Source organism: Dendrobium catenatum, unplaced genomic scaffold (genome assembly GCF_001605985.2).
Source record: "Dendrobium catenatum unplaced genomic scaffold, ASM160598v2 fragScaff_scaffold_1282, whole genome shotgun sequence".
NCBI classification, from domain to species: Eukaryota; Viridiplantae; Streptophyta; class Magnoliopsida; order Asparagales; family Orchidaceae; genus Dendrobium; species Dendrobium catenatum.
Genome location: NW_021319744.1, coordinates 832,292 through 858,468, shown reverse-complemented (window position 1 = coordinate 858,468; position 26,177 = coordinate 832,292). Strand labels below are relative to the sequence as shown.

The window sequence follows — 26,177 nt, the reverse complement described above, 5'->3', positions numbered from 1 at the left end:
GCGGGCACAAAAATTTAACAGCCCTCCACACTTTTTATCCTGATATAAATTCTATTAAAATATGCTTACAAATTATTAAAAATATTCAAAATTAATAGTACATATAAAAACTTATATGATAGTAATTCTAAAATCAATTTAATAGATTTCAAATTCATCCTGAAATGATTTTTATCAACATATCCTAACATGTTTTTTTCATAAGAGCAGCAAAATAAAATATGATTATAATTATTTTAATCATTATCATTATTATTATTAAAATATACACATTTAAGCTTTATTTGGTACAACTTTTTAACTTTTCTTAAAGCATTTTTTCAGTACAAAAATTAAAATTATTATACTAGAAAGCTATTTTAAGAAGCAATAGGCTTCGTTTGAGACGGCTTTTTTACTCTTTATTAAATCAATTTTTAATAAAAAATTTAATTTTTTTTACTAGAAAAAAACTTTAAGAAACAATAAGAAAGTCATCCCAAAAGAAGCCTTAGGCTTCGTTTGGAACGGCTTTTCTCTTGCTTTCTAAAACAGCTTTTTAATACAAATTTCTTGAATTTGAATTTTTTGTACTAAAAAGCTGTTTTATAAAGCAGTATGAAAGTTGTACCAAACGAATCCTTAATCATAAATTCAGATATAAATCAGATATACACAAATCTCAAATGCTGGACCCAACCAAAGATGAGCGATGCTCAAGGCCAAAAATTAGCAAAATAGAATACAAACAATTGAATACAGACAAATCAATAGACACTTCTGAAGCATGCACAATAAACCCTAGCCCGCCATTGTAAATTCCTCTCCCTGCAACAATCTCTAACAATACTAAAAAACTTTTCCACAGCAACATAAAATCAAAATTGAAGTAACGGAAAGATTACAAACTTTAATACATGTTAAATCAAGAACTTGAATGAGAAATTTATTAAATGGTATCCTACAATCTCTGGTTTTCTAGATAAAGTCGCGCTTGAATTTCCTGTAAGTTGAATCTGTTGGAACAGCTGCAGTCATTAATAAATAATAAAAGAAGGCTAATTGGATGGTATCGTTGCCTCGAAATTCCGAGCATTATGTAGAAATTGACACTCGACCATCAGTAAGGGAGGGGAGCTTATTTAAACTCAGGTTCCAAATCAAGTTTTCTTTTTAAGTGAGACTTATCAACGCTGCAGCCAAGAAAAACATACAGGGAAATTTCCTCAGCTATAACATTAACCTTGAAAAAAAAAGGGAGATTTACATACATTAAATCTTATATTATTCTATTTACATATTTAACATTTGAAATTTTAATATTACATACATACCACACATAGTTCATTTTTATATCAAATATGAGTGGTAGGAAAAAAATATATGGGGTGTCAATTTCGGCTCACGGGTCAGGTTTGGGTCAAACCCGAAACTGACTAGGCACTATTCGGGTGAACCCAAACCCGACCTGTTTCTGCAAACGAGTCGGCTTTCCGAACCCGAATCCGACTCGCTTCGGGTCCGGGTAAATATCAGGAGCCAAGCTATGAAAAGAAACATCCTGGAAGACACCTACAAATGTATCTAAATACTTGGAGCATTTTAAATATTTATTTGGGTCGATATTGCGCTGCATGCCGAGATCCCCAAATAAATATTTAAAATTTTACCAAGATACAACTAGCTGATGGAAGCATGTTGAGCATATATACAAAAAGACTATAAAATAAAGTGATCGTGGTGATTAAAGAGAACAAATGATGATGATGTTATCCACTAGTGTCAATCTATAGAGTGATGCTCTAGAGACCTGAGTACAAAGTATTATATCGCCACCCCGTGGATCTCTACTTGACCAAGAGCGAATATATCAACTATACTGAAGATTATAAATGCATAAAAAGATCCATGAAGGCACAGAGATGGACTCTTGGAGATCTATAGAATGAAAATATTAGTGTGACATCCAAGCAATTTTTTTTTGAAATTTACAAAATGAAAATCATAGTGTGACATCTAAGTAGACACTTGGAGATCCACTAAATGAAAATCTTAATGTGACATCCAAGAAAACTTTTGGAGATCCACTAAATGAAGGCCTTTGTGTAACATCTAGAGCAAATACCTAGAGATCCATGGAGTCAATCAGCACACAACAAACATGGTTCGCTCTAAATGCGTACCACATTTGTTGGGGGCATTTGTTGACCTACATAGCGGAATACACATAAACAAAAAAAAAATTGCTACAACAAATGATACCTCTGCTCCATCGAATCCCCAAATCCTGCCGAACTCAAAAGAAAATCTCGTAACTTCGTACATGTTAGGCACCGTTTGTGTCTCCTCTCCGCAAATCCTACTCAAAATCTGCGATCTCACCTCGATCATGCTCCGTCTTCGCGTCTATAAAACGAAGAGGGAGAGACTTCTCTTTGGCACTTCTTCCACACTCGATCCTTCCAACCTCGTCGCTGCTACCCGAAGCCATTTACAAATAAAAAAAATGTGTCTTTGCCGTCGTCACCAACCCTCGCGCAGGTATGACTTCCTAAACTTTTAGAACCCGTTCTCGGCGCTTGCAACACGGCGAACAACCACCTATGCACGCTTTTCTCTAGCGTGGTAGAAGGGAATTCGTTGTGATGTTTACGACAGGGCGGGGAATCACAAAACCCCATTTTTTACGTTAGCAGTGCACCGGAAAACCAACTCACGCATGCTTTTCTCTAGCATGGTGGGAAGGGAACCCGATGCGACGCCTACTCCGAGGCGGGGTCAATTATTAAATTACTTGTTTTAAAATGGTGCCCAAAAACCCATGCACGCCTTTCTCTGGCGTGGTGGGGAACAAAAATTTTACGGTCGCGATGTCCTCGTATGAGGGCACCTACCGTGCACGCTTTTCTTTAGCGTGGCGGGAGGCTCAGTTTTCCGTAGTTTTCAACTAAACGGGAGAGGCGCCGGGAGGCTGCCGAAATTTCAGGTAAATATGAGACCGGACTTGAACAAAACTTTGGACGCGAAGGACATTGACATTGAATTTGAACCCGAATATGCAATGAATTCAAACGAATTAAATCCAAACTTGAACAAGATGCATTAAGAACTTGTAATTCAATATGATGACAAAGACTTGTGAACTTGGATTTTAACCCGAATATGCAATGAATTCAAACGAATTAAATCCAAACTTGAACAAGATGCATTAAGAACTTGTAATTCAATATGATGACAAAGACTTGTGAACTTGGATTTGCACACCGAACTATACTTAAACTCTACAAGATAGCAGGGGACTTGGACTCGAATGAGTTGAACAATGAACTTGATTTGAACTGGCACATTGGACTAAAAACAAAGCTTAAATTCAATAGAACTAAATCCAAAGGGGATTTGAGTTGAACTTGAGATTGACTGGAGCACTAGTCAAGCATGATTGATGGTTAAATAGACACGCGACATATGCACTCTATTCACAAGCAAAAGACTAATCGGAAAATGCAACACATCTAGCAGCCGAGTCAACCTGTGAAGGAGAGAAAGTGACATCTATGTCAATCATGCAATCAAATATCACCAAAAGAAATTCAGCATGTAGTTTCAATACAAGCAAATATCAATAAGAGACATGAATGGAGTGAATGCGACGATATTCTATGATCAATGTCAAGACACAAGCAAATGCAATCAAACCTAGCAACGACAAACAACAAGCATGAAGAAATGGATGAAAGCAACTGAGTTACCATACATTCGATGCCGATATACAAACACATATATTAAATTATGCAAGCAATAAAGGTTGACATCAACTCGCCAACAGAAGAAGTTAGAGGGGGTTGTGACGAAATACAGGTCATCCATAGCTCATGTCAACCAGTTACAAGTGTCCCCTGCAAGTGAAGGAAGTCATGGTGAAAATAACTTGCTCGCAACCAACAATAGTTAACCGACATGTGAATGCACTTGTCCGCTTATAAGCGACGACAACAAATATAGTAACCTGTGTGACAGTCATGCAAAGAGATACAATAACTCCTACTATATCCACTTGCAAGTACAAGCAGAAGCATAGTGAACATATCAACCAACTCATGGGTGATGACGGTGACTAAGATGGGAAAGCAACGATCTTTTTGCAACCTACATTGGGCATCTAGAAGATATAAGTGACACAGATGCCACAAGAATTTGAAGATATGCAAGCACCAAAAGAGCTCAATACAAACGAGTCCTCTACGAATACAGATATATGTGTAACATCCAACAATGAGCAAATGCAGAAAGATTTCAGTAAATACAGTATCTTGTAGTCGACTTCAGTCAACGAATGAATACATCTACCTGCAGCAGTAGTGGAAGCATTGTAAGGACCAAAATTATAGTAAAATGCGTAAAGAATGCAATGAATACAAAGCTTCTATGAATCGCCAAAAGAGACCCGTTATGCTTTCAACTTGCTATCTACGAGCAAAGGCGAATGACATGCAATGAATGCGGGCCTTTACAACCAAAGGCTGGATATTCGTTAGTGCACTACAATCTACCTGTAGAAATCATGTAAGTAGTGCATGACAATCTACCTGTACAATGCAGCAAATAATTGAATCCATAAGCTGCTACACCATGCCACCGGATCCGCAACATTTATACAAGCAGACATAAGGCATTTATAAATATAGCAAAATACCCCTGCACATGCACCGTAGTTTGTATACACGTAGGTACACAAGAAGTAAATGCAATCACAAACCCGCATGGGCCCCGACGAGCATGTCTTGAATATATACGTGACGCCTAGGGATGCTACGCGGGTCAAAAAATTTAAATATGATCATCCTAAGAAGGTAGAAAGGAGTCGATGGGTTTAATTATATAATGCCCCCGAACACTCGCATGGGCCCCGGCGAGCGTGTTATTGGTACACACGTGACGTCTAGGGATATTACGAGAGTCAATAAGTGAATTCGAGTTCGAACCCGATCCTGCTATGCGGATTAATAGGAGCCGACAGAGTTCGAATCATCAAACAAATATACTGTTGTGGTGAACAATATATTTGTTTTAATACATTTATATTAGGCTTTCAAAGCCTATAATTAAGAGAACTCATGCGGTCACGAAATCGACCGAAATATTTATTTTATACATTCATATTAGACCTTCAATAATGAAAATTCACACACAAAAACACAAAGTCTACGAGAAACTCGATCCTCGGTCAACAGCTTGGTCGAGTTGACAGGGTTCAATCAACAAAAGAGAAATAACACAAATACCCCGATAATTGCCGTGTTGAATGAAAATCTCAACCAGAGGGGTCCTTTCCAAATAATTTCAAATGTCATCCAAATGCTCAAAGTCCAAATTTCCAAAATCATTTGAAATCCAGAAATCAAATATATTTAAAATTGAAATAAATCCATCAACACTTAAAGCAAAATCCATCCACCCTCCGAAACAGTTTGTCGAGGTGGACAAGTCTGAAATTTACTACAGCTCATATAGAGCTAATGCCTAGTCGAAAATATCACTAAGATCCATTCTCAAATAATCTCTTATCAGTAAGGACGTGATACGTGTCCTCTAACCAGCGGTTTTACCGCTAAATGACACCGCAGGATAAACAGTTATGACCCGGGCCCCTCTGAATCGAGTGGCTTTGCCGCCAAATGGCACCACGAAATACAAGTTATGGCCAAAGCCAATACGCTCCTTAATGACATCAAATCCTTGAGATATAAATCAATATAATATGATCGATAGGGCACGAAACCCTTTGTTAGCTAAGGTGGATTCAAATTTGTCCCCTTAGACAAACACTCACCCCAGGTCTACAAGGTACCCTTGGACGAAGCAACCCATGGCTGCTGACAATGATCCTTCTGTTAGGTTGGGTCGACCTACCTCCTCTGACTAAGTAGACCAGGGACCACGATGGCCCGGGACAACGGAACCATGGGATCTTAATCGGGTTCATCATCCATTCCCCCACCATCTGCTTTAAGTGCAAGATGGTGAAATTTCTATTTTGAAATATTAAATCTTTCAACCTTTCAAACTTCCAAACCTTAAATTTCCAAATACCTATGCTCATGCTGCTATTATACACCTGATATTACGTATCTATGGATACAACGTATCTGATCGAAGACTAGCCTTAATCGAAAGTTCTCTCTCGTGATCGAGAGGGGTAATTAACTATAGGGGCTTGCGCCTATAGGAAACCAAAACTCAGATCATAAAGTCCTCGCAAAATGAGGGCGAAATCTCTGTGTAGTGTCTTATCTACAAACCCATCTGCCTTCCCAAAATTTACTCTGCAACTTATTCCGTTAAAACTCCCCCGAATAAAAAAAAAGCAACAGCAGTGGGCGAAGGCCGGGGCCGAATTTTCGGAGCCCACAGTAATATTAAAGCTTTTGGTGTTAGATATGTAAATAGGATGTTATAAAGTGGTATGTATGTAAATTTCCCAAAAAAAAAGTATATTAAAACAAATTAATTCCCAAAGATATGCAATAAAAAAGGGGCAAACCTGTTGAGTTTTGGTCTTGGAGCTGATGTATAACCAAACACAGCTTCCAAATCTATTGACATTGGCATAAGTCCACTCAGACCAGACTCGCCTACTCCTCTTGGTGCCTTGTCATTCACATCACCTCTCACAGTGTTATTATGTGTATCCCCTTCGAAACCAACATGGTTAACTGTCACCCTTCTCAGCTTTCTAGGAGGAGAAAGCACAACTGGACCACATTCTAAATTCAAGTCCAGAGGTTTTTCATTCAGAGATTCGCCTTTTGGAGGGGGTCTTGGAAGTAAAGCTGGTTTAGTTGGTGCTGGTATAGATGTGAAGTATCTGATCCAGAGAAACTAAGATCCGTTGTGATAAAAGCAAAATTTATTTCAATTATAAGAAGGATTAACAGAACCAGCAATAGAAAGACATAAAGCGATACCTGTGTTCTAGCGCCTGCTGAGTAGATATCCTTGCTTTCGGATCATAAGTGAACATTTTTGATATTAGATCTAAAGCATCATCGCTAGCCATGGGAAACAGTGACCGTAGTGAAGGTGGGGAAACATATTGGTATTCAACATAATCTGGAAGGTAAACCATTTCAGGCCACTGGAATGGCTTCGGAGTTCCAAAAGCTGCAAATATTTTACCTAGCTGGTCAATATCACTTGAACCCTGTCAACCATATTTGAAATACATTAGAATGTATGCACAGAGTAGTAGGAGATTTTGCAAGGCGTTGAATGCATAGTTAGAGACAAGTATCAGTTGAAAGGTGAGGCACACAAATGACATGGAGAACATAACACATATTTCATCAAGCACTATTATGTATAATGCTTATGAATGAATGATCTATTGGAGAATTGAGAAAGAATAGAGAAAGAAGAGGGAAAATGTAAGGAGAAGATATACAACGAATTCTCAAGATATTGAATCCTCAAAGCATCTAAATTACATTACAGCCTGTGTTGACTCCTCAAACCACAAGAAGGGGAGGCCAAAAATTTCATGGCTGTCGCCTAGAAATTTTGATGATTCAAAATCTAAAATCAATTTAACCCAAAGAAAACTTTAATTATAAGGCTCCTTAAGGCTTAAGAGAAAAAAGTACAAAAATGTTCTTGACTAACAAATAAATGGCATACACAAAACTACTACCAGAAATACCAATAGCAAATTAACTTGTAACAAACAAACGCATGCCAAAAGGACAGCTCCTAGGTGACATAAAATGCAAATAACATAGCTTTGACAACTTTTGCTTCTTGACAGCAGTATCAGCTGATCAATAGAAATCCACAGCCTTGATGGACTTCATCAATTAACATTTATAAAAAAATTAGAAAGCTATAGAAAAGAGAGAGAGAGAGAGAAAATAACTACTGTCTGGTTGATATATATTACCTTCAATGTGTGCCACTATCTCCACAGGCTCACTTTGCCAACACCGAGATAAAGATCAGTAAAACATGAGGGATGTAAGAGGAAAAAAGTAAACTACTTAGATTCATTTTTCCTTGCTCTGATTTTCGTCGCATAAAGCTATTATAGTCATAGATGAAATCTGCTTTGATTTTCTAGTTATAGATGAAAATGTGAAATCTTTTTTTTGACATTTGCTATGATTATTAGGTTGGGAAAGCATTAACTTGTTTCTAAGAAGTTCTATCATTTTCAATTTATTTTGTTTGCCTCTGCAGTCAGTTCTTTGTTTTTAGCGTAGTATTCATAAATTTTATTTGCTTGATTCATGAATACACCACCAAATCAACAGGAATTACAAGCAGATTGATTTTTCTATGATTTTAAGGCCAGCTTATACACTTTCTTAAGGCAATATTTTGTCTCTGCTTTAATTGAGCTTGGTGAATGCAAAATGGACTATTTTTTTTTAAATAATTTTAAAACTGTCAATGCCAGTTCCAATCATGCATGAAAAAAGTTTAGAGAAATATTTTAAAATAAAATTTTGGGCCCCCTCCAAAAAAAATTTATGACTCCTCCACTGGGCTCACCCACGCCACTAGAAGAGCTTAGCTCCACAATGCAACCTACATGATAATGATTACAAAGGATCATAATGACAAATGGCTACATGAGTTATCATGGTAAGATGATGTACTTCATTAACAGCGTTCAATTTATCATTTCTTTTCATTTGTCATTTCTTTTAATTAGCTATAGCACAACTACAACTCATCAATTATATATGCAATGCATTACATCCTAAATTATGTATTTATATAATCATGCACACATATTGACATAATACTTTTATATGTTATTTACAATTGGGATCGAAAGTTAGACTTATTACTAACTTATAAACACAACTCTCTCCTAGACTCTGTAATAATTCCATCAGATCCAATTCTCTCTTCACTCATAGAAGCCCTTAATTCCACTACATATAAGAAATTGCTGAATTGTAATGCTTAGCCGCTAGCAGATTTCCTCTTTCCCTAATATAGCTTCTCTCACCCGATTTCACATAAAAGCCTCTGCTTCACTATGCCGATTTCCTCCCTGCACTATGCCGATCTCCTCCTTGCCCTATGCCGATCCAGAACATATGCTCTCACCCTATTCCAATTTCCCTCTCCTACTGCCATTCTTTTCTTCACATAGCCAAACCCTCCCCTTCTTATCCTCTAGCAAGCATGAAACCCAGAGGAAAAAAAAAGGAAGAGGGCCCACACCTATAAATGAATTTCCAACAATCACATCTATTGCAAGCACCAATCCGGAAAAATTAAAGTTATTTAATTTTATTTTATATTAAGTAATATTACTTCTAATATTTACATAAAGTAACCGCTAATGTTAAATATAATTCACTTAGAAAAACTTATTTTTTCTTTACTTGCATTTTAGATATTACAATTTTTCTCTCCTTATTAAAATTTCATCCCTGAAATTCAACTTTTCATATTTCCTCAAATAGGTGAGAAAATATTTATCTCATGTCTACCTCTTTTTTCCACGTAGTATGTTTTACTAACCTATGCTTCCATTTAATTTTCACATAAAAATTATTCTGTTTCTCAATTTATGAATATCCCTTTCGAATTTCTTTTCAAGATCTTCAACATAGGTCAAAGCATTTTGAAGCACAATTTCATTTTATGGGACATTGATTTTCATCTCTAACTCATTTTTTGAGCATTGGCAGGTGAAAAATATTATGCACATTAGACATGACTGTAGTTAGTGCTAGTTTGTAAGCAACTTGTCTCACTCTCTCAATAATTTCAAATGGATTAATATATCTAGGATCCAATTTTCTACCTTGGCCAAATCTAAAAACACCCTTCATTGGTCTAACCTTTAAGAAAACAAAATCACCGAATTCTAATTCTATCATTTTATACTTTGAATCATAGTTTTTTGTTGTCGATCCTGAACTGCTTTTAATGTCTCTAATTAATCTTACTTTTTCAGTGACTTGATCAACTAATTGCAGATCCAATAGCTATCTCTCTCCAATTTCAAACCAACTTAAAGAAGTTTTGCATTTCTATCATCCAATGCCTCATATGTTGTCATCTTGAAACTCGACTAGTAACAATTATTATATGTATTTCCCAAAAAAAACAATTATTATATTTGAACTCTATTAATGTAACATGATCTTTTTAGCTACCTCCAAAATCCAGCATTCATAATCTCAGCAAATCTTCTAACACTAGAATAAGTCTTTCTGATTTACTATCTATCTGCGGATGAAATGAGGTACTGAATTGTAATTTTGTGCCCAAACTTTCATGAATACTCTTCCACAATTTGGATGTAAAATGCACATCTCTGTCTGACAAAATGACCTCAGGAATTTCATGCAATCTAATGATTTCCTTCAAAAACAACATAACTAATTTCTCCACCGAATCGGTCTAATGAATGGGTAGAAAATGTGCTGATTTTGTTAATCTGTTAATCACAACCCATATGTAGTCGTGCCCTTGCTTGATCTGAGAAATCCTGAAACAAAATCCATCGCTATATCTTGCCACTTCCATTCTGGTATTGGTAAGGATTGCAACATATCACTTGGTTTCTGGTGTTCAGCTTAACTACCTGGCATTTCTCACATTTTGCAACATATTCTGCTACTTCTCTCTTCATTATAGGCCACCAAAATAATGTCTTTAAAATTTTATACATCTTTGTGCTTTTTGGATGGATTTAATAATCTGAGTTGTGAGCTTCATATAAAATCTCCTGAACAATGTTTGATTCCTTTGGTATCCACAAATGCATATTACTCCTGATTCTTCCATGTTCATTCACAATGAGATCCTTTCTTTTTCTTGATTACCATTGTTCAATAAACTTCTGACATTCCACACTGGTCTTTTGAGCTTCACTAATTCTTTCTTCTAAATAAGGATAAATAATCATCTGATTTAAGTAGCCTGAATCACGATCACTTTGAGTTATAAACTCAAGCAGTAATACTTCCATATCTTTAATCAATCCTTCTTCTTGAGTTAAAATTGAATTTATTTATCCACTGAATTTTCTGCTTAAAGCATCAACCACCACCATATTAGCCATGTCTGGCCGATACTAAATGTCAAGATCATAATCTTTTATCAATTTCAGTAATCTTCTCTATCTCAAATTCAATTCCTTCTGAGTGAAAATGTATTTTAAACTTTTATGATCTGTGAATATTTCACACCTTACACCATATAACTAATGTCTCCAATTTTTTTAATGCAAACACAATTGCAACCAATTCTAAGTCATGAGTTGGATAATTCTTTTCGTGAGATACAATTGTCTTGAAGCATATGTAATCACTATTTTATTATGCATCAACACACAACCCAATCCCTTTAGAGAAGCATCACTGAATAATTGAAATATCTCAATTCCAGATGAAATTGTTAATATTGGTGCAGATGTCAAACACCTTTTTTATTCCCAAAAACTCTGCTCACATTCCCCAGTCCATTCAAATTTTGTCCCTTTCTGAGTCAGCTTGGATAAATATAAAGCAATTTGAGAAAAAATATTTTACAAAACTTTTATAATAACTGCTAATCCCAAGAGGCTCCAAAATGTAGTCACATTAGTTGGTCTTGGCCATTCCATAACTGTTTTATCTTTTCAGGATCTACAGATATATCTTCTCCACTAACAATGTGTCCCAAGAATAAAATTTTCTTCAGTCAAAACTCACATTTAAAATATTTAACAAATAAATGATGTTGCCTTAATAATCCCAAAATAATTTTCAAGTGATCTGCATGCTCTTCATCATTCTTGGAATAAATCAAAATATCATCATTAAAAATAATTACAAATTGATCAAGATAAGGACCGAAAATTCTATTTATAATATCCATAAATATTGTTGGGCATTGGTTAATCCAAATAGCATAACCAAAAATTCATAGGGCCATACCTGGTACAAAAACTTGTATACTCAATATCATATTCTTTCACTCTAATATGATAGTAACTTAATTGCAAATCAATTCTGGAGAATACAGAAACACATGCTAACTGATCAACTAGATCATCTATTCTCAAGAGAGGGTATTTATTTTTAATGGTCACATTATTTAACTCTTTGTAATCAAAACATATAACATTGAACAATTCTTCTTAACAAATAACACTGGTACACTCCAAGGAGATGTATTGTGCTTGATAAAGTATTTTTCAATCAATTCTGCTTATTGACTTTTTAATTCTTGTAAATCTTTAATTGTCATTCTATAAGGTGTTTTTATAATTGGATTTGTTCCAGGTTGTATATTAATTGAAAAGTTTATCTCCCTTTCTGGAGGCAAATCATTTTATTCCTCAAAGAAAACATCTACAAATTCATTCACTACAGGAATAAAATTTATCTCCTCACTAATCACTTTAGTAGCTTCTAACTTCGCTAAGAAATTTAATTCACCAGTTCTTATACTTTTGTTCACCTGATTAGAAATAATTTAAAGATGAAATTACTCATCTATTACACTGAAAATAAAATATCCTTTCTCCAGTTAAAGCAAATCTGACTCTTTTCTTTTAGCATTCAATAGTAGCAAAATATTTGACCAACAAATTCATTCCTAAAATTATTTCAAACTCCACTAAAGGTAAAACTTTCAAGTCTGAACTGAATTCCCTACCGCCTATTATAATATTAATGAACATGAAGCATTGGCAATTAAATAATCTCCAGCAGGTAACCAAATACTCAGACCAAGAGTAGAAATAAGTTTAACATGTAATTTTCACATAATACCTCAGATATAAAGTAATGAGACGGACTAGAATAAACAAGAAGTCTAGCAAGTAAATTTGAAATATTGATAGTATTTGTCATCACTTTTGAAGATTCCTTGGCTTCTTGAAAAGTTAAAGCAAAAGCTCGAGCTGGTGTTAGATTTCACCTGATGTCTTTAACGGGCTTGCTTCCCTGGGTCAGTCGATTCCATTTATCTAGGAGCTTAGGGTAGTAGGATGGAGGGAGGTATTTTCTCCTAAGTTCTTGCTTCATCGTTTTCCAATCTGTAATAGGATGTTCGCCTCGCGCATATTCTCTAAATTGGTCCAGTATAGGTTGGCTCGACCAGTGAGTTTCATTTCGGCAAACTTAACTTTCTAGCTTCCGAAATGTTATACCATTTAAAATAGCTATCCATCGATTTGAGACAATCTAAGAAAACTTGAGGGTCAAGGGTTCCATCGTAAGTCGGGGCGTCAATTCTAATGCTCTTCAACAATTGGGCGTCGTTGTCTCTCCAAAGGTTCTCATTTGCTAAGGGATCTTGATTTGGCCTAGGGTTATGGCGGTATTGCTCTCGTTGCAGTCCATGATCGGCCCGTGTATCATCACCATAAGGTGAATGCGACCTAGAAGGGGTGTACAGAGTGGGGTTTCCTATGCGTTCTATGTTATCTAATCGATCACTTGTTTGCCGTCTAAAGTCTGCTAAATCCGTTTGGGTGTTGCGGATTTGCTGCGTAACAGTTCCCAATTGGCCCGCTATGAGGTCTAGAGTCACCTGGATGTATTCCGGATCCATGGGTGAAGGTTAGGGGTTGCTAGGGGAAGTACCGGGGTGGAGGGCAGCAATTAAACACTAGGGTAAAATGCTCTTAAGGCCTCTATATGATGCTGAAATGTTGGGGACAGCAACCTACAATAAGGACCTAGGTTGTCTAAGTGTTATTGGTGGGTTGTAGAGTGTGGACAGCAACTTATGAAAGGTTTAAGGTCACTTAGATGTCACTAAACAGTGCAGAAAAAATCTGGACAGCAAAGTTTTCTAAGGTGACAAGGGTCCTAAGTGATTGGGTGGGTGGCAAGTGACAAAGACAACTCTTATATGCTGTAATATGCTTGTTTACAATGATAAAAACATGCAGGAAATTACTGGACAGCAAAATAAAACAGGGATTACAACTATCTAGATGATTGTTATGCATGCAAACACTAAGGACAGATTAAAATAAAATTCATAGGATGCATCTAGCAAATGTAAAGCATGCTAGTCATGCTCTGATACCAAGATGATGTGAAACCAGGAATTGTTTCTTAGAAATTAATAAAAGTTTGTAAGAATAATGATAATACAATTTTAAGGCTTCTCACAATTGATACTTCAATAAATATCTAAGAATTTAACAAAGTCTAGGCAAGTTATTACAACTAAATTTGCAAGATCTATAAAAATAAAGATCTAAGAATTTAACAAAGTCTAGGCAAGTTATTACAACTAAATTTGCAAGATCTATAAAATAATAACCTCAATCAAAAAGTAATGACAATGAATAGCCAACTAGAATACGGCGGTTAACAAAGTGATCGTCTCACCTTGAGGCTTAAGATCACTCTTCTATGTCTAGGGTTGTCGGAGGAAGAAGAACCACACAAGGAACGAGATCACTCCAAGGTAGACGGTGCCGGCGATCCGTAGTGATGGAGAGGGAGGCGTTGGATGTGGAAGTGGCGAGGAATGTTGACCGTTGATGATCCACTCGTAGTCAGCAAATTGTCGGTCGACGACTTGCACAAGAATGGGGAGGATTCGATCCAAGTAACCTCCAACTGTGTCGTCTTCGTGATCAAATCCCACGTCGAAGAATGGGGATCGTATGATGTTGATATTACCGTAGACGTCGAACACGAGTCCCCATTCAAATTCGGGATCCGCCATGCATGGTGGGATTGAGTTGGGAAGACAAAAAGGGGAGGGGGGAGGGCTAGCCGTGAGCTAGGGAGAGGGGAGGATTCACGGGTTTGAGAGGAGCAGGGGCGGGTGAGGCTATGGGGAAGAAGCACAAAATCTGATGTTTATTTCAGATTTCCGAAATTGGTGAGATCTTAATTTCAATTTCAGAATTTTGAATTTGAAATTAAGCTTAGGAGGGAAGGAATTAAAGGTGCATTAAAGAAAAATTAATAGGGGAGAGAGAGGGATAGAGGGGCCGGCCATGTAAGGGGTGATGTAGCTTGAGAATTTGAATAGGTGGGGACCACATAGAATTAAATTAATATAACCAAAATTCTAATTTTAATTTCAGAATTAATTATATCAAGTAACTCCCAAACTCATATGAAAAGAGGAGGGATTTGAAATTTGAATTTCAAATCAAGTGTAACTCCCATTAATCAACTTTCCAAATTTGTTAGGGCTTGATTAGGAAAGCAATTAAGTGGAGGGGAAAATTCAAAATTCACAAGGGGGGACTAGGGAAGGAATATCATCATTAAAAATAATTACAAATTGATCAAGATAAGGACCGAAAATTCTATTTATAATATCCATAAATATTGTTGGGCATTGGTTAATCCAAATAGCATAACCAAAAATTCATAGGGCCATACCTGGTACAAAAACTTGTATACTCAATATCATATTCTTTCACTCTAATATGATAGTAACTTAATTACAAATCAATTCTGGAGAATACAGAAACACATGCTAACTGATCAACTAGATCATCTATTCTCAAGAGAGGGTATTTATTTTTAATGGTCACATTAATTAACTCTTTGTAATCAATACATAATAGCATTGAACAATCCTTCTTGACAAATAACATTGGTACACTCCAAGGAGATGTATTGTGCCTGATAAAGTATTTTTCAATCAATTTTGCTTATTGACTTTTTAATTCTTGTAAATCTTTAATTGTCATTCTATAAGGTATTTTTATAATTGGATTTGTTCCAGGTTGTATATTAATTGAAAAGTCTATCTCCCTTTCTGGAGGCAAATCATTATATTCCTCAAAGAAAACATCTACAAATTCATTCACTACAGGAATAAAATTTATCTCATCACTAATCACTTTAGTAGCTTCTAACTTCGCTAAGAAATTTAATTCACCAGTTCTTATACTTTTGTTCACCTGATTAGAAATAATTTAAAGATGAAATTACTCATCTATTACACTGAAAATAAAATATCCTTTCTCCAGGTAAAGCAAATCTGACTCTTTTCTTTTAGCATTCAATAGTAGCAAAATATTTGACCAACAAATTCATTCCTAAAATTATTTCAAACTCCACTAAAGGTAAAACTTTTTAAGTCTGAACTGAATTCCCTACCACCTATTATAATTGATGTGAAACCACATGCGGTGAAACATGAATTGCACGTTCGAGATTAATGAGAGTTTAACTTTGCAATGTTAACGATAAAATCTAGCTTACTCAAGTTGGATTCAAGAAACTTCGTGATAGATTATGTTAACGGCAGTGATTTCATTTAAGAATTACAGGCGTCTTGCAAAATATAACCAAAAAAAACTAGATAATGCAAATAGCTACTACTAAAGCCACACGTTTAAAATTTAGATCATTCACCTTGAGGTCCTTTCATTGCTCTCGAAAATATGGGCTAGCGGAGGAGGATTGTAAGTAAACTCAATGATGCCACTAATAGACAAGTAATCCCGAGAGGACTCGTCGCCGGGGGAAGAAACCGGATTTGGAGGAGCGGGTGGGCAGCCGTTAATGATCCAACGGCCATGCATTCTTGCCGGGAGTTGATGGAGCATCCGGGAGAAGAGGGGAGCTTGGTTATGGTGGGATCCACATGGTAGCGTACAGGAATTTGAATTAATTTCAGGGGAGCCGGCGGTAGAACTTGGGGAGGGACGGTTATGGTGGAGTGGCTAGGAGGTCAATTCAGATTATTGCAGGAAATCTGAAATTATTTCAGATTTTGGGTGAATAAGAGGGAATAAATTTGAGAATTCAAATTAATTCCAAAAGGGAAAGGGTGGGGCGGTAACAGGATTAATTAGAGGGGTTAATTAAGTGGGCCCCAGCAGATTTAAGTGGCAGATTTAAGTTAAAATCTGCAGGAAGTCAGCCTCCAATAAAAGGAAATTTCCTTTTATGAGCACTCGTATGAAGCCACCGTTTGAATTTCAATTTGGCTGTGAAATTCCATAATGACAATGGCTGAAATCAAGGCTTTATTTTAGGCAAGTGATCACGCCTCAAAGAAAACAGTGGAATTTCAATTTACAAATATAAGCTAGAGTTAAGTGCTGTAATGGCTGATTGAGAGAAACATTACTCAAGCATTAAAGACTTGATATCCACGGCTTGGGCCACACAGCTTGTAACGGCAGCAAAGCTGCAGGGTAAATTTCGGTAATCTGAAGAAAAAGAAAGTGGATTTCACGGGTGGCTGTGTGCTGGGGTTGAGGAGCGGTGGAGGGAGGGAAGAAGGTTGCACGAGAGGGGTTGGACCCGTGGCCAAGAACCTGGGAAGGCTGGCCGGTGGGAGATTTCAGCCAAAGTGGCCGTCGGCTCTAAGAAAAGCCCTGCTGGGCGGCGGCAACTGCAAGGCTAGTGATCCGACTTCACTCCAATTGAAGTGTGGATGGCGTACTCGTGGATGAGATGTAGATTGAGGAAAACTAATACCCGGAGAACTCACAAAGAGATCTCATGGAAAGAACTCACTAAGAGATCCTTGAACTCACAAAGAGATCACTCAATAGAAATTTCATTTTAATCATCAATCCTCCTCTATTACAAGAGAAGGGCCATATAAATAGGCCTCACAATGACAAAGAAAAATAAAAGACTAAAATGCCCCTTGGGCTACAATAGCTATCAAATACCCATAAGGGCAAAAATGGAAAAACATAAAAATAAAATTAAACTGGTACATAAAATGAAAAATAAAGATCATGATCATGACCGTCGATCTCCAGCATCTCCTGAAGGGACGTGTGTCAAAATCTGATGTCCCCATCAATAATATTAATGAACATGAAGCATTCGCAATTAAATAATCTCCAGCATGTAACCAAATACTCAGACCAAGAGTAGAAATAAGTTTAACATGTAATTTTCACAGAATACCTCAGATATAAAGTAATGAGATGGACCAGAATAAACAAGAACTCTAGCAAGTAAATTTGAAATATTGATAGTATTTGTCATCACTTTTGAAGATTCCTTGGCTTCTTGAAAAGTTAAAGCAAAAGCTCGAGCTGGTGTAGATTTCACCTCTTCTCTTTTTATCTTAAAAACTAATTGGTTCATGGTTTAGCTCTCCTGTATATATATGTGCTCCAAATACCTTTTAATTCTCTGACTCCTAGAATATTTTTAGCACAATTTATTTTGATATGTCATGGCTCCCCACATAGTTAACACTTTCCTGAATTCATTAAACATCTTCCTGGATGAGATTTTCCTGCAGGTTGTTGCTGTTGATACTGATGAAATTTCTGCCTTTTTAATTGATCGCCTCTATGATCAATTATCCTCTTTCTACTATATGCATCCCATTTCTATTTAATCATATCCATATCATGCACCAAAAGTCTAGCACTTTCAACTAATTCAACAAAATCCTTTATGCAAATAGGAATTAGAGGTTGTCTCAATAAATCTTTAAGGCCCTTCAAAAATTTATAACATTTTTCAACTAAAGTACTCATAAGCTGTGGAGTATACCTCGGTAAAAATGTAAACTATACTTCATATTGAATAATAATCTTGGCTCCTTTTTTTAAGTTGACGAAACTCTACTGCCTTGCCTGCCTTGCTGAAGGAGAAACATACAATTGTCCGAAAACTTGCTCAAATTCCTCTCAAGTAATTAGTTTGTCAGCTCTACCATTGAGTTTTTCCAGATGTTGTCCCCTCCATCGTTCTGTCTCACCTTCCAACATAAAAATTGAGAGGATACACGTCTGTCCCTAGGACATTTCATATCATTCAATATTTTCTCAATTATGATTACTCAATCCTAATAGTTCTGGCATATACTCCTTTTAAATAAAGGTGGCTTTAAATTTTGAAAAAAATTTAAATGCTTATTTACATCCACACTAACAAGAGCACCTACCTTTGTATATGCATTGCTACCAAGAATTGTAAGAGTGACTGGTACAGTTGCAGGTTAAACACTAGGTGTTGCAGATCCTACTATAAACAACATTTTTTCCATCATTTGCATCATCATGCTCATCATTTGCATTTTGCATCATAGTTCCTACCATTACATTGGCAGGGTACCACTAGTACTTTGTCTGCTCTGAGTATACTGCCTTCAACTTGTGCAACATTTTCAAGACACTCATGTAACCTATCATGCTGAGATGACTGGTCATTAGTTCCCTTAGATACCCTTTCAGTCATTATATCTGCAATGCATTACTTCGTGAATGATGCATTTATATAATCATGCCCATATATTAATATATTACTTTTATATATTATTTACAACCAAGATCAAAAGTTGGACTTATTACTAACTTAAAAACACAACTCTCTTCTAGGCTCTATAATAATTTCATCAAATCCAATTTCCTTCTCTTAAACAATTTATGCTTCAATAATTAAATCTTGAAAATCTTAATTCTTTTCTTTGATGCCACTTTTGTAACATCCCACAATACCCTACTAGCAATGTCGAATGTAACAAAGAAAACATAACATTCATAATTCTCAACATCTAATATTTTTTATCATTTTCATTATATATATATTCCAACCATAGTATAACACCTGAATAAACGGGAGAGCAACCATTCTCCCTTACCATATAAAAGAAAAAACAAGAAGAGCACCTGAGACATAAAGAGAGGAAAGAAAGAACAATACTTCATTGCTTTGTTCACCAACAAAAACCGGTGCATACATTAATCTATATATAGCGCTGGAAAAACACAGCAAGAAAGGAAATACATCTAAACAGAAAATTATTAATATAATTTGTAAAAAATGTGACTGTCTTTTTGGTAAAACAAGTGGCAGTTAATGGATAAGATATAGAGAAAATCAATTTAGGACACCAATTACAGTAGTTGGACGCCCCCTTGTGTGTAGGAAATCACTACCAATTATGCATTACAATTCAGGAAATAAATACTGCAGCAGAATCAAGTAATTTGCCAAAACAACTTCTGCAGCAAACCGGAAAGGGAAGTGTAGAAATTTATAATCCTTGTAGACAAATAAGACAGCCAAACTAGGGGGAATTTTAAAATCAGCGTAGGGTCAGATTTCAAACATAAACTGTGCTTGGGCAGAACAATAATCAGAAAGGAATCAGCCTATTGATGTTGTAACAGCAGTCTGTATGGTATGAGATGCAATATTCTAATATTAGGCTGTATAAGAACCATGTTGGAACAAACGGAACTTTGATATGGAAAAAGATGTTTGCAAATGTTAGCCTTAATTTACAACTTAAAAGTCACTTGAAACAAGAAAACTGAATAATAATAACTATGCAGCATGAGGAAGACCTAAACAACAATAAACACTGAAAATAATCCAGCTCAATAAACATAGGCAGCACAACTTTCTTGAATGATAATATTTTTTAAACATCACCTGGCGTTATAAGATTAGACAATCAAAACACAACTGTCAAAAACTTCCAATTACTCTAAACCAGACCTGCAAAAATGGCCTCCTCAAGAGAAGCTCGGCAAATATACAACCCGCAGCCCACACGTCCACTCCAGGGCCATATTGCTTGGTGCCAAACAATAATTCAGGAGCTCTATACCAACGAGCAAAAACCTTAAGAAAATATTTCAATCATTATTTAATCATTACAATTTCAGGGGATAACAGCAAATCACAAAGAAATGAAAATGGTTGTTCAAATTAATATTGCCATCCATGCATCTCAACTTTAAAGCAAGAACATAATTGGTCCAAGAATTCAACCAGAAAGATGAAAAGAATTTAAGCGGCAGTTTAAATATTTTCTAAGAAAAGACAAAATGATAGAATGAACAGGTGAAGCCAAAGGTAAACAATAGTTACTATCCTTGAATGAAAAAAAGTTTATTCACCACACAAATAGCTTTCCAAATTACTGCCTCAAATTCCAGATCTATGATTATTGATGTTGATCTTAAACATAAGAAGTAAGAACAACTCCCTTGTTTAGTTCGATCATTCTTAAAAAATATTTAAGTACTCTAGCATCTTAAAATTAATGAGTCATTAATCTCATTATTTAACTATTCATCAAGGAGTTACTTTTGTGTCATTGAAGCATGATCAAATCATCTCAAAATTTCATAAATTGTGGCATCATACCAAAAATTTGTAGGAAAATTCGGGGTGAATTGTCTTAATGTGTAATCGGGTGTTGTATAATTAAAAAATAAGCTAAACAAGACCGAATAGAAACACTTCTCTCCACATCAAAGGATGATAGTCTATAAATATTTTTTTATTATTTAGGATTGTTTTTCTTTATTTTCATCAAAGATTTTCATTTGGACCCTTGGTAGGCTAAGAGACTTTCATATAAACAAGGAAACTTCTTGAATTTAGAGATCTTGGGATGTACAATGAATTAAAGGAATAATTGTGCTTTTCATGTTTATCTATTTGGGGTTCCACCAAACCAATGCCACACCTGCATCAAGTAATATCAAAGACGGGGCTCTCTCAAAATTCCTCATTTCTTTCACATGTTAAATATTTTACTTTCTTGCATGGAAATAGATTGAAAAGTTTTGACATTACAAACCCATCGAGATGGCCTTTTTTTTTCAAATGGGCAACGGTTGGGGCCTCTTTTCATGTAAACAGAAAGTTCTAAGATGACTTTTCACAAATTTGAGTCCTTCTTCCACTCTTGTCATTACATTCAACCAATTTGACTTTTGGAAAGCGTGTGGAAATCAACAAACACATAATATGTTGACATGAAAATATATAATGAAAAATGATATAAAAAAAATAGAATAGCATAAAAATGTCTACTAAAGACGTGATGAACATTACAAAACTAAACTCATAGTAGGCTAAATCATCGCCAAGATGTCATGCATGTATGGAATTTTTAAAAACATGACAAGAGAATATATATATATATAGATGCATGCATAGTTTGTAGACCAATATTTTCTTGATCATTTCGACATTTAAAACTCATTGGGATGGTACTTTTTGGAAAAATTGGGACATTTGAGAGCTCTTTCATATAAACAGGATATTATGAGCCAAATGTTCATGTAATTGCATATGACTCCACTACTGTACTCAAATTCAACCGGAGGCATATGGAGATCAACAAGCACATGGCATTTTGACAATAAAATATGCAATCAAAAATGACATTAAAAAAAAATCATAAATATAATATACAAATAAATACTCAATTACCATCCCAAATTTAAACTTAATAGGCTAAGTCATCACTAAGATGCCATATATGCATGACATTGCTAAAACATGACCAGGGAGAGTAATGATTCACCTTGGACAAAAGCATTCAGAGCTTCATGCATTAGCCCATTGTCCTCTATTTAATCCCCAAAGAGTGAGACCAAGATAGTTTACAGAAGAAAAAAACTATATATAGCTTTTGGATAGATATGTCAATTACACACCTAACTTTAAGTTAATCATGAGTATGCGAAAATGAGATATGAATTTTGGAAGTACAATAGAACTAGAATAAGGTGCAAAACAAATACTCTTATAGAGAGTCGGAGGTGGCCTTTATTAAAGATAAATTGGAAAACAAATTAAGATGACTATGACAAGTAAAACAAAAAGCAAGAAGGCACTTAAAAAGTGTGAGACTGTAATCAATATTAAATGGCTAGGAGAAAACTAGCAAGGCACAAAATCATTCAAAAGGAATAAACAAAATGAGAACCAACAGCAGAAACACCTATTAACAGGATTTAAAAGTAAAAAAAAATTCATAAGACCGAGACCAATAGTTGCAATGACCCTGATGTATTGATGATCATGGTCATACTTTACGTGCAGCTTTGAAGGCTACCAGGATTTTTTTTTCCCCAATGATGACAACAGAGAATTAAATATAATTTCTTCTTTTCTAAAGTATGCATAGAACCTAATAGAAGTGACGAAACAAGCAGCTTAAGAAACCGTGTGTAAATTTAATGTAGGAAATATGCAAATAATGACTGGTGATATGGAAAATAAGATAAGGAAAATAACCAACTAAAGAAACCATGTAAATGTTTAAAGTAGAAAATAAGCAATTAATACCTGATGAGTGAACCTGCGATCTGGACTACCAAATATACGAGCCAAGCCAAAGTCAGCAAGCTTGAGCTGTCCATCCGCAGCAATTAATAAATTATTTGGCTTCATATCTCTGCCAAACAAATTGTTGGGAAGTAATTTATCAAAAATAGATCTGCTAATAATGATATATTGATTATAATAAGAAACAAGGAACAGATAACTAATTACCTGTGTAGGACCCACTTTTTATGGCAGTGTGCTAGCCCTTTCAGTGTCATTTGAAGATATGACTTTATGTCACCAGGAGACAGAACAATATTTCTATCACGAATAACAGCTTCCAAGTCACTCTCCATAAACTCAAATACAAGATGCAAGTTACCCTTGTAAGGAAAAGCATCAATTAACTCAATTATATTTGGATCTTTAAGTTCTTTAAGAAGTTTGATCTCCCTAAGAGCAGTAAAATTTACACCTTCCTTGTGTTTTCCTAACCGAATCCTCTTGATTGCCACTGTTTTTCCAGACTGTACAACGAGAAATACACAAATGCTCAAGATCAATCTGATTCTCGGCAAGGTAAAGTCATATATAAACTACTCCAATCAAACAATTGTAGGATATAAAAAGCCACTAAGCGAAAGAAGAATCATGATAATTCTTTCCACAAAAGTCAATAATTACAAGAATCATTGAAAACAAGCAACAGAAGCAAACAATATAATATACTATATATTCAAAATAACAATAGTTCCAAGGGGGAAAAAAAGGAAAAAGGAAACATTGTAGACTTTCAAATCTATACAATAACAACAACGTGCCTTTATCCCACTACGTGGGGTAGACTACATGAATTCTTTTTCTCCATTGTGTCCTATTAAGAATCAAATCTCATTTAAATCTAACAAATAAAGGTCATTTCTAGTATTTTCTAACCAAGTCTTTTTAGGTCTACATCAATATTTCTTAACATAAGTTAAATCTAATACATCTACTCTCCTAACCATATCATCAAAAGGTCGATGTTTTATGTGACCTTACCATCTAAGTCTACCCTCTCTAATATTATCTACCGCAGGAGCTACTCCAACATTTTCATGTATATGCTTATTTCGTATTTTGTCCACTCATCTACATGAGCATCCTTATCTCTGCAACACTTAACTTATTATTATGCTTCTCTTTTAATGGCCAACTAATTAAATCTTCTAATACAAGTGGTACATACAAAACACATAAGGTTTATGCCCAAGTTCATTACACTCTCCAAGTTGTAAGAATGCAAAACACATAAGGTTTTATGGCTATCTTCATTCACTCAACGTTCCACCAACTAATGCATAGCATCTAACAGGGAATATAAAGTTGATCTATGAACCACCGCATCAAGGAAGCCACATGGAGTGAGCAGTGTAGCATGGATTACGTGTGAGAAAGAAACTAAACAAGCAATTTCACCATTAGAAAAACTAAGCTGCAATTCAAGGAGGAAGACAACTCTTCCTTTAATCCCCTCACTCGCTCTCTCAAGCCTTATGACCCAAGGCACAACAGAAAATCCCTAGGATTTTCATATAAATTCTCTTTATAGGAAGAGATAAATTTTGTGACAATTAATGTGATAATTATTAGGGCATAATGTTGATTTTGGCACCTTACATGATACAGGAATCGTGACTCAATTATGAGAAAGTCGAGAATGTTACAAAAATGAATTGTGAGCACGTGTTGCCAAGTTGTTATCATTAATGTGTGATAAATAATATTGTCCACTTCAAGGTCTCATGTGCCTTCTTGAGATCTTCCTCTCAGAGCTTGGGCATCTCAACGCTCAGCACTCAATCCTCCAGCAACACTCAATCTTCCGGCAATCTCATGATACCCTTTTTTAGTTTACCTCTAGCCTGCATTCTCCTTGGAAGTAATACTCATGGCTCGTGATCCTCTCAACAACAACAGAAAATCTCATAACATGCCCTCTATCCATATAAATTCAAACTGCTTCGACATCAAGCCTACTAATCTACTGATCAAATGTGGAGTCAATTCCATTTAAATGTCTTTGTGTTTCCTTAGGTTCTAAAAGGATTCAAAATTCCTTATAGAGCATGGTGATTGATAAGTTTCAAAATAAGCTTGCTAGTTGGAAAGGCATATTCTTGACAAAAGATGGGAGACTCACTCTTATCAACCATGTTGTGTTTCCTTTTTTTTTTTTGTATTATCTCTCTTTCTTCTAAATTCCTACTTAGTTGATTAAAATTATTAATTTCATATTTTCATTAGAAGGAATTTCTTATGTAAGAGTACTAATGATAGCAAGGGAAAGAACTTGATCGGTTATAAATCTATCAATAGGCCCAAAAAAAAGTTTAATGGCCTTGGCATTATCAATCTTAGGAAAATCAATATTACTCTTCTTTGATGAATTTGAAAAACTATTCAAGTGGACAATCAATCCTTTGCCAGCAATATTATTCAGGTTAAACATGTTAAAGGGAAAAATCTTCCGAAATATTGGTGTAAAATATCTTTCACTTGCTCCCATTTTTTTGTCTTAAGTACACATCGATTTAAATTCATTAAAATAGAACATTCAAAAAAACTTCCACAAACAGGCATATAGCAGCATTGGAAATCATCACCCTAGCTTCAACTAGAGTTTCATATACTCAACTTTCTATCTGAATGTGAGAATATATACAGTTGAATAACCTACTAGACCGTGCAATCTATTAGTTAAAGGAAAAAACTGAAAACCCTAATAATATTAAGACAATAAATAATCCGAAAGTAGAGAGACCGAAAAGAAATAGACCTTAGTGTCGATGGCCTTGAAGACGACACCATACGTGCCTTCGCCGAGTAGCTCCCGCTTGAGATAACGGTCAGCGACGAGCTTCGACTGCGATGAGTCATCTTCAACGGCAGAAAAGCTGCCCGTCATCTTCAACGTCGATGTAGAAGCGACGGCGTGGGCAGATTTCTTTTATTTCTGCACCGTCTCGCCAAGACTTTGGCAAATTATGCTGGAAAATAGCTCTGAGAGATATATATATATTTTTGCAGGGTCTGCGACAACCAGAGGAAGGGATATATCTTCTTGTCCTGTTCTTTGACACTAACTCCGTGCTAAGAGCACCAAGGCCGCTCCTCAGATACATGCGATCTTCTGCTTTGAAATGCTTTGAAGTCCCATAATCC

At 35.5% G+C, this 26,177-nt stretch overlaps 1 protein-coding gene across 2 annotated transcripts; it reads right to left on the bottom strand.

The window, feature by feature from the left end:
• Positions 1-685: 685 nt before the first annotated feature.
• Positions 686-26,177, bottom strand: LOC110108334 (cyclin-dependent kinase D-1). Of its 2 annotated transcripts, XM_020838930.2 has the most exons (7): positions 25,792-26,177; positions 23,202-23,500; positions 22,995-23,103; positions 20,403-20,528; positions 6,945-7,180; positions 6,521-6,844; positions 686-1,172 (listed from the first exon to the last, which is right to left on the bottom strand). In XM_020838930.2, exons 1-7 carry the CDS (start codon positions 25,918-25,920, stop codon positions 1,118-1,120), a joined length of 1,278 nt encoding a protein of 425 aa, XP_020694589.1. In that variant the 5' UTR covers positions 25,921-26,177; the 3' UTR covers positions 686-1,117. The 2 variants fall into 2 exon arrangements, with proteins under 2 accessions (XP_020694589.1, XP_020694591.1); XM_020838932.2 differs by lacking the exon at positions 686-1,172 and having other exon boundaries at positions 6,628-6,858.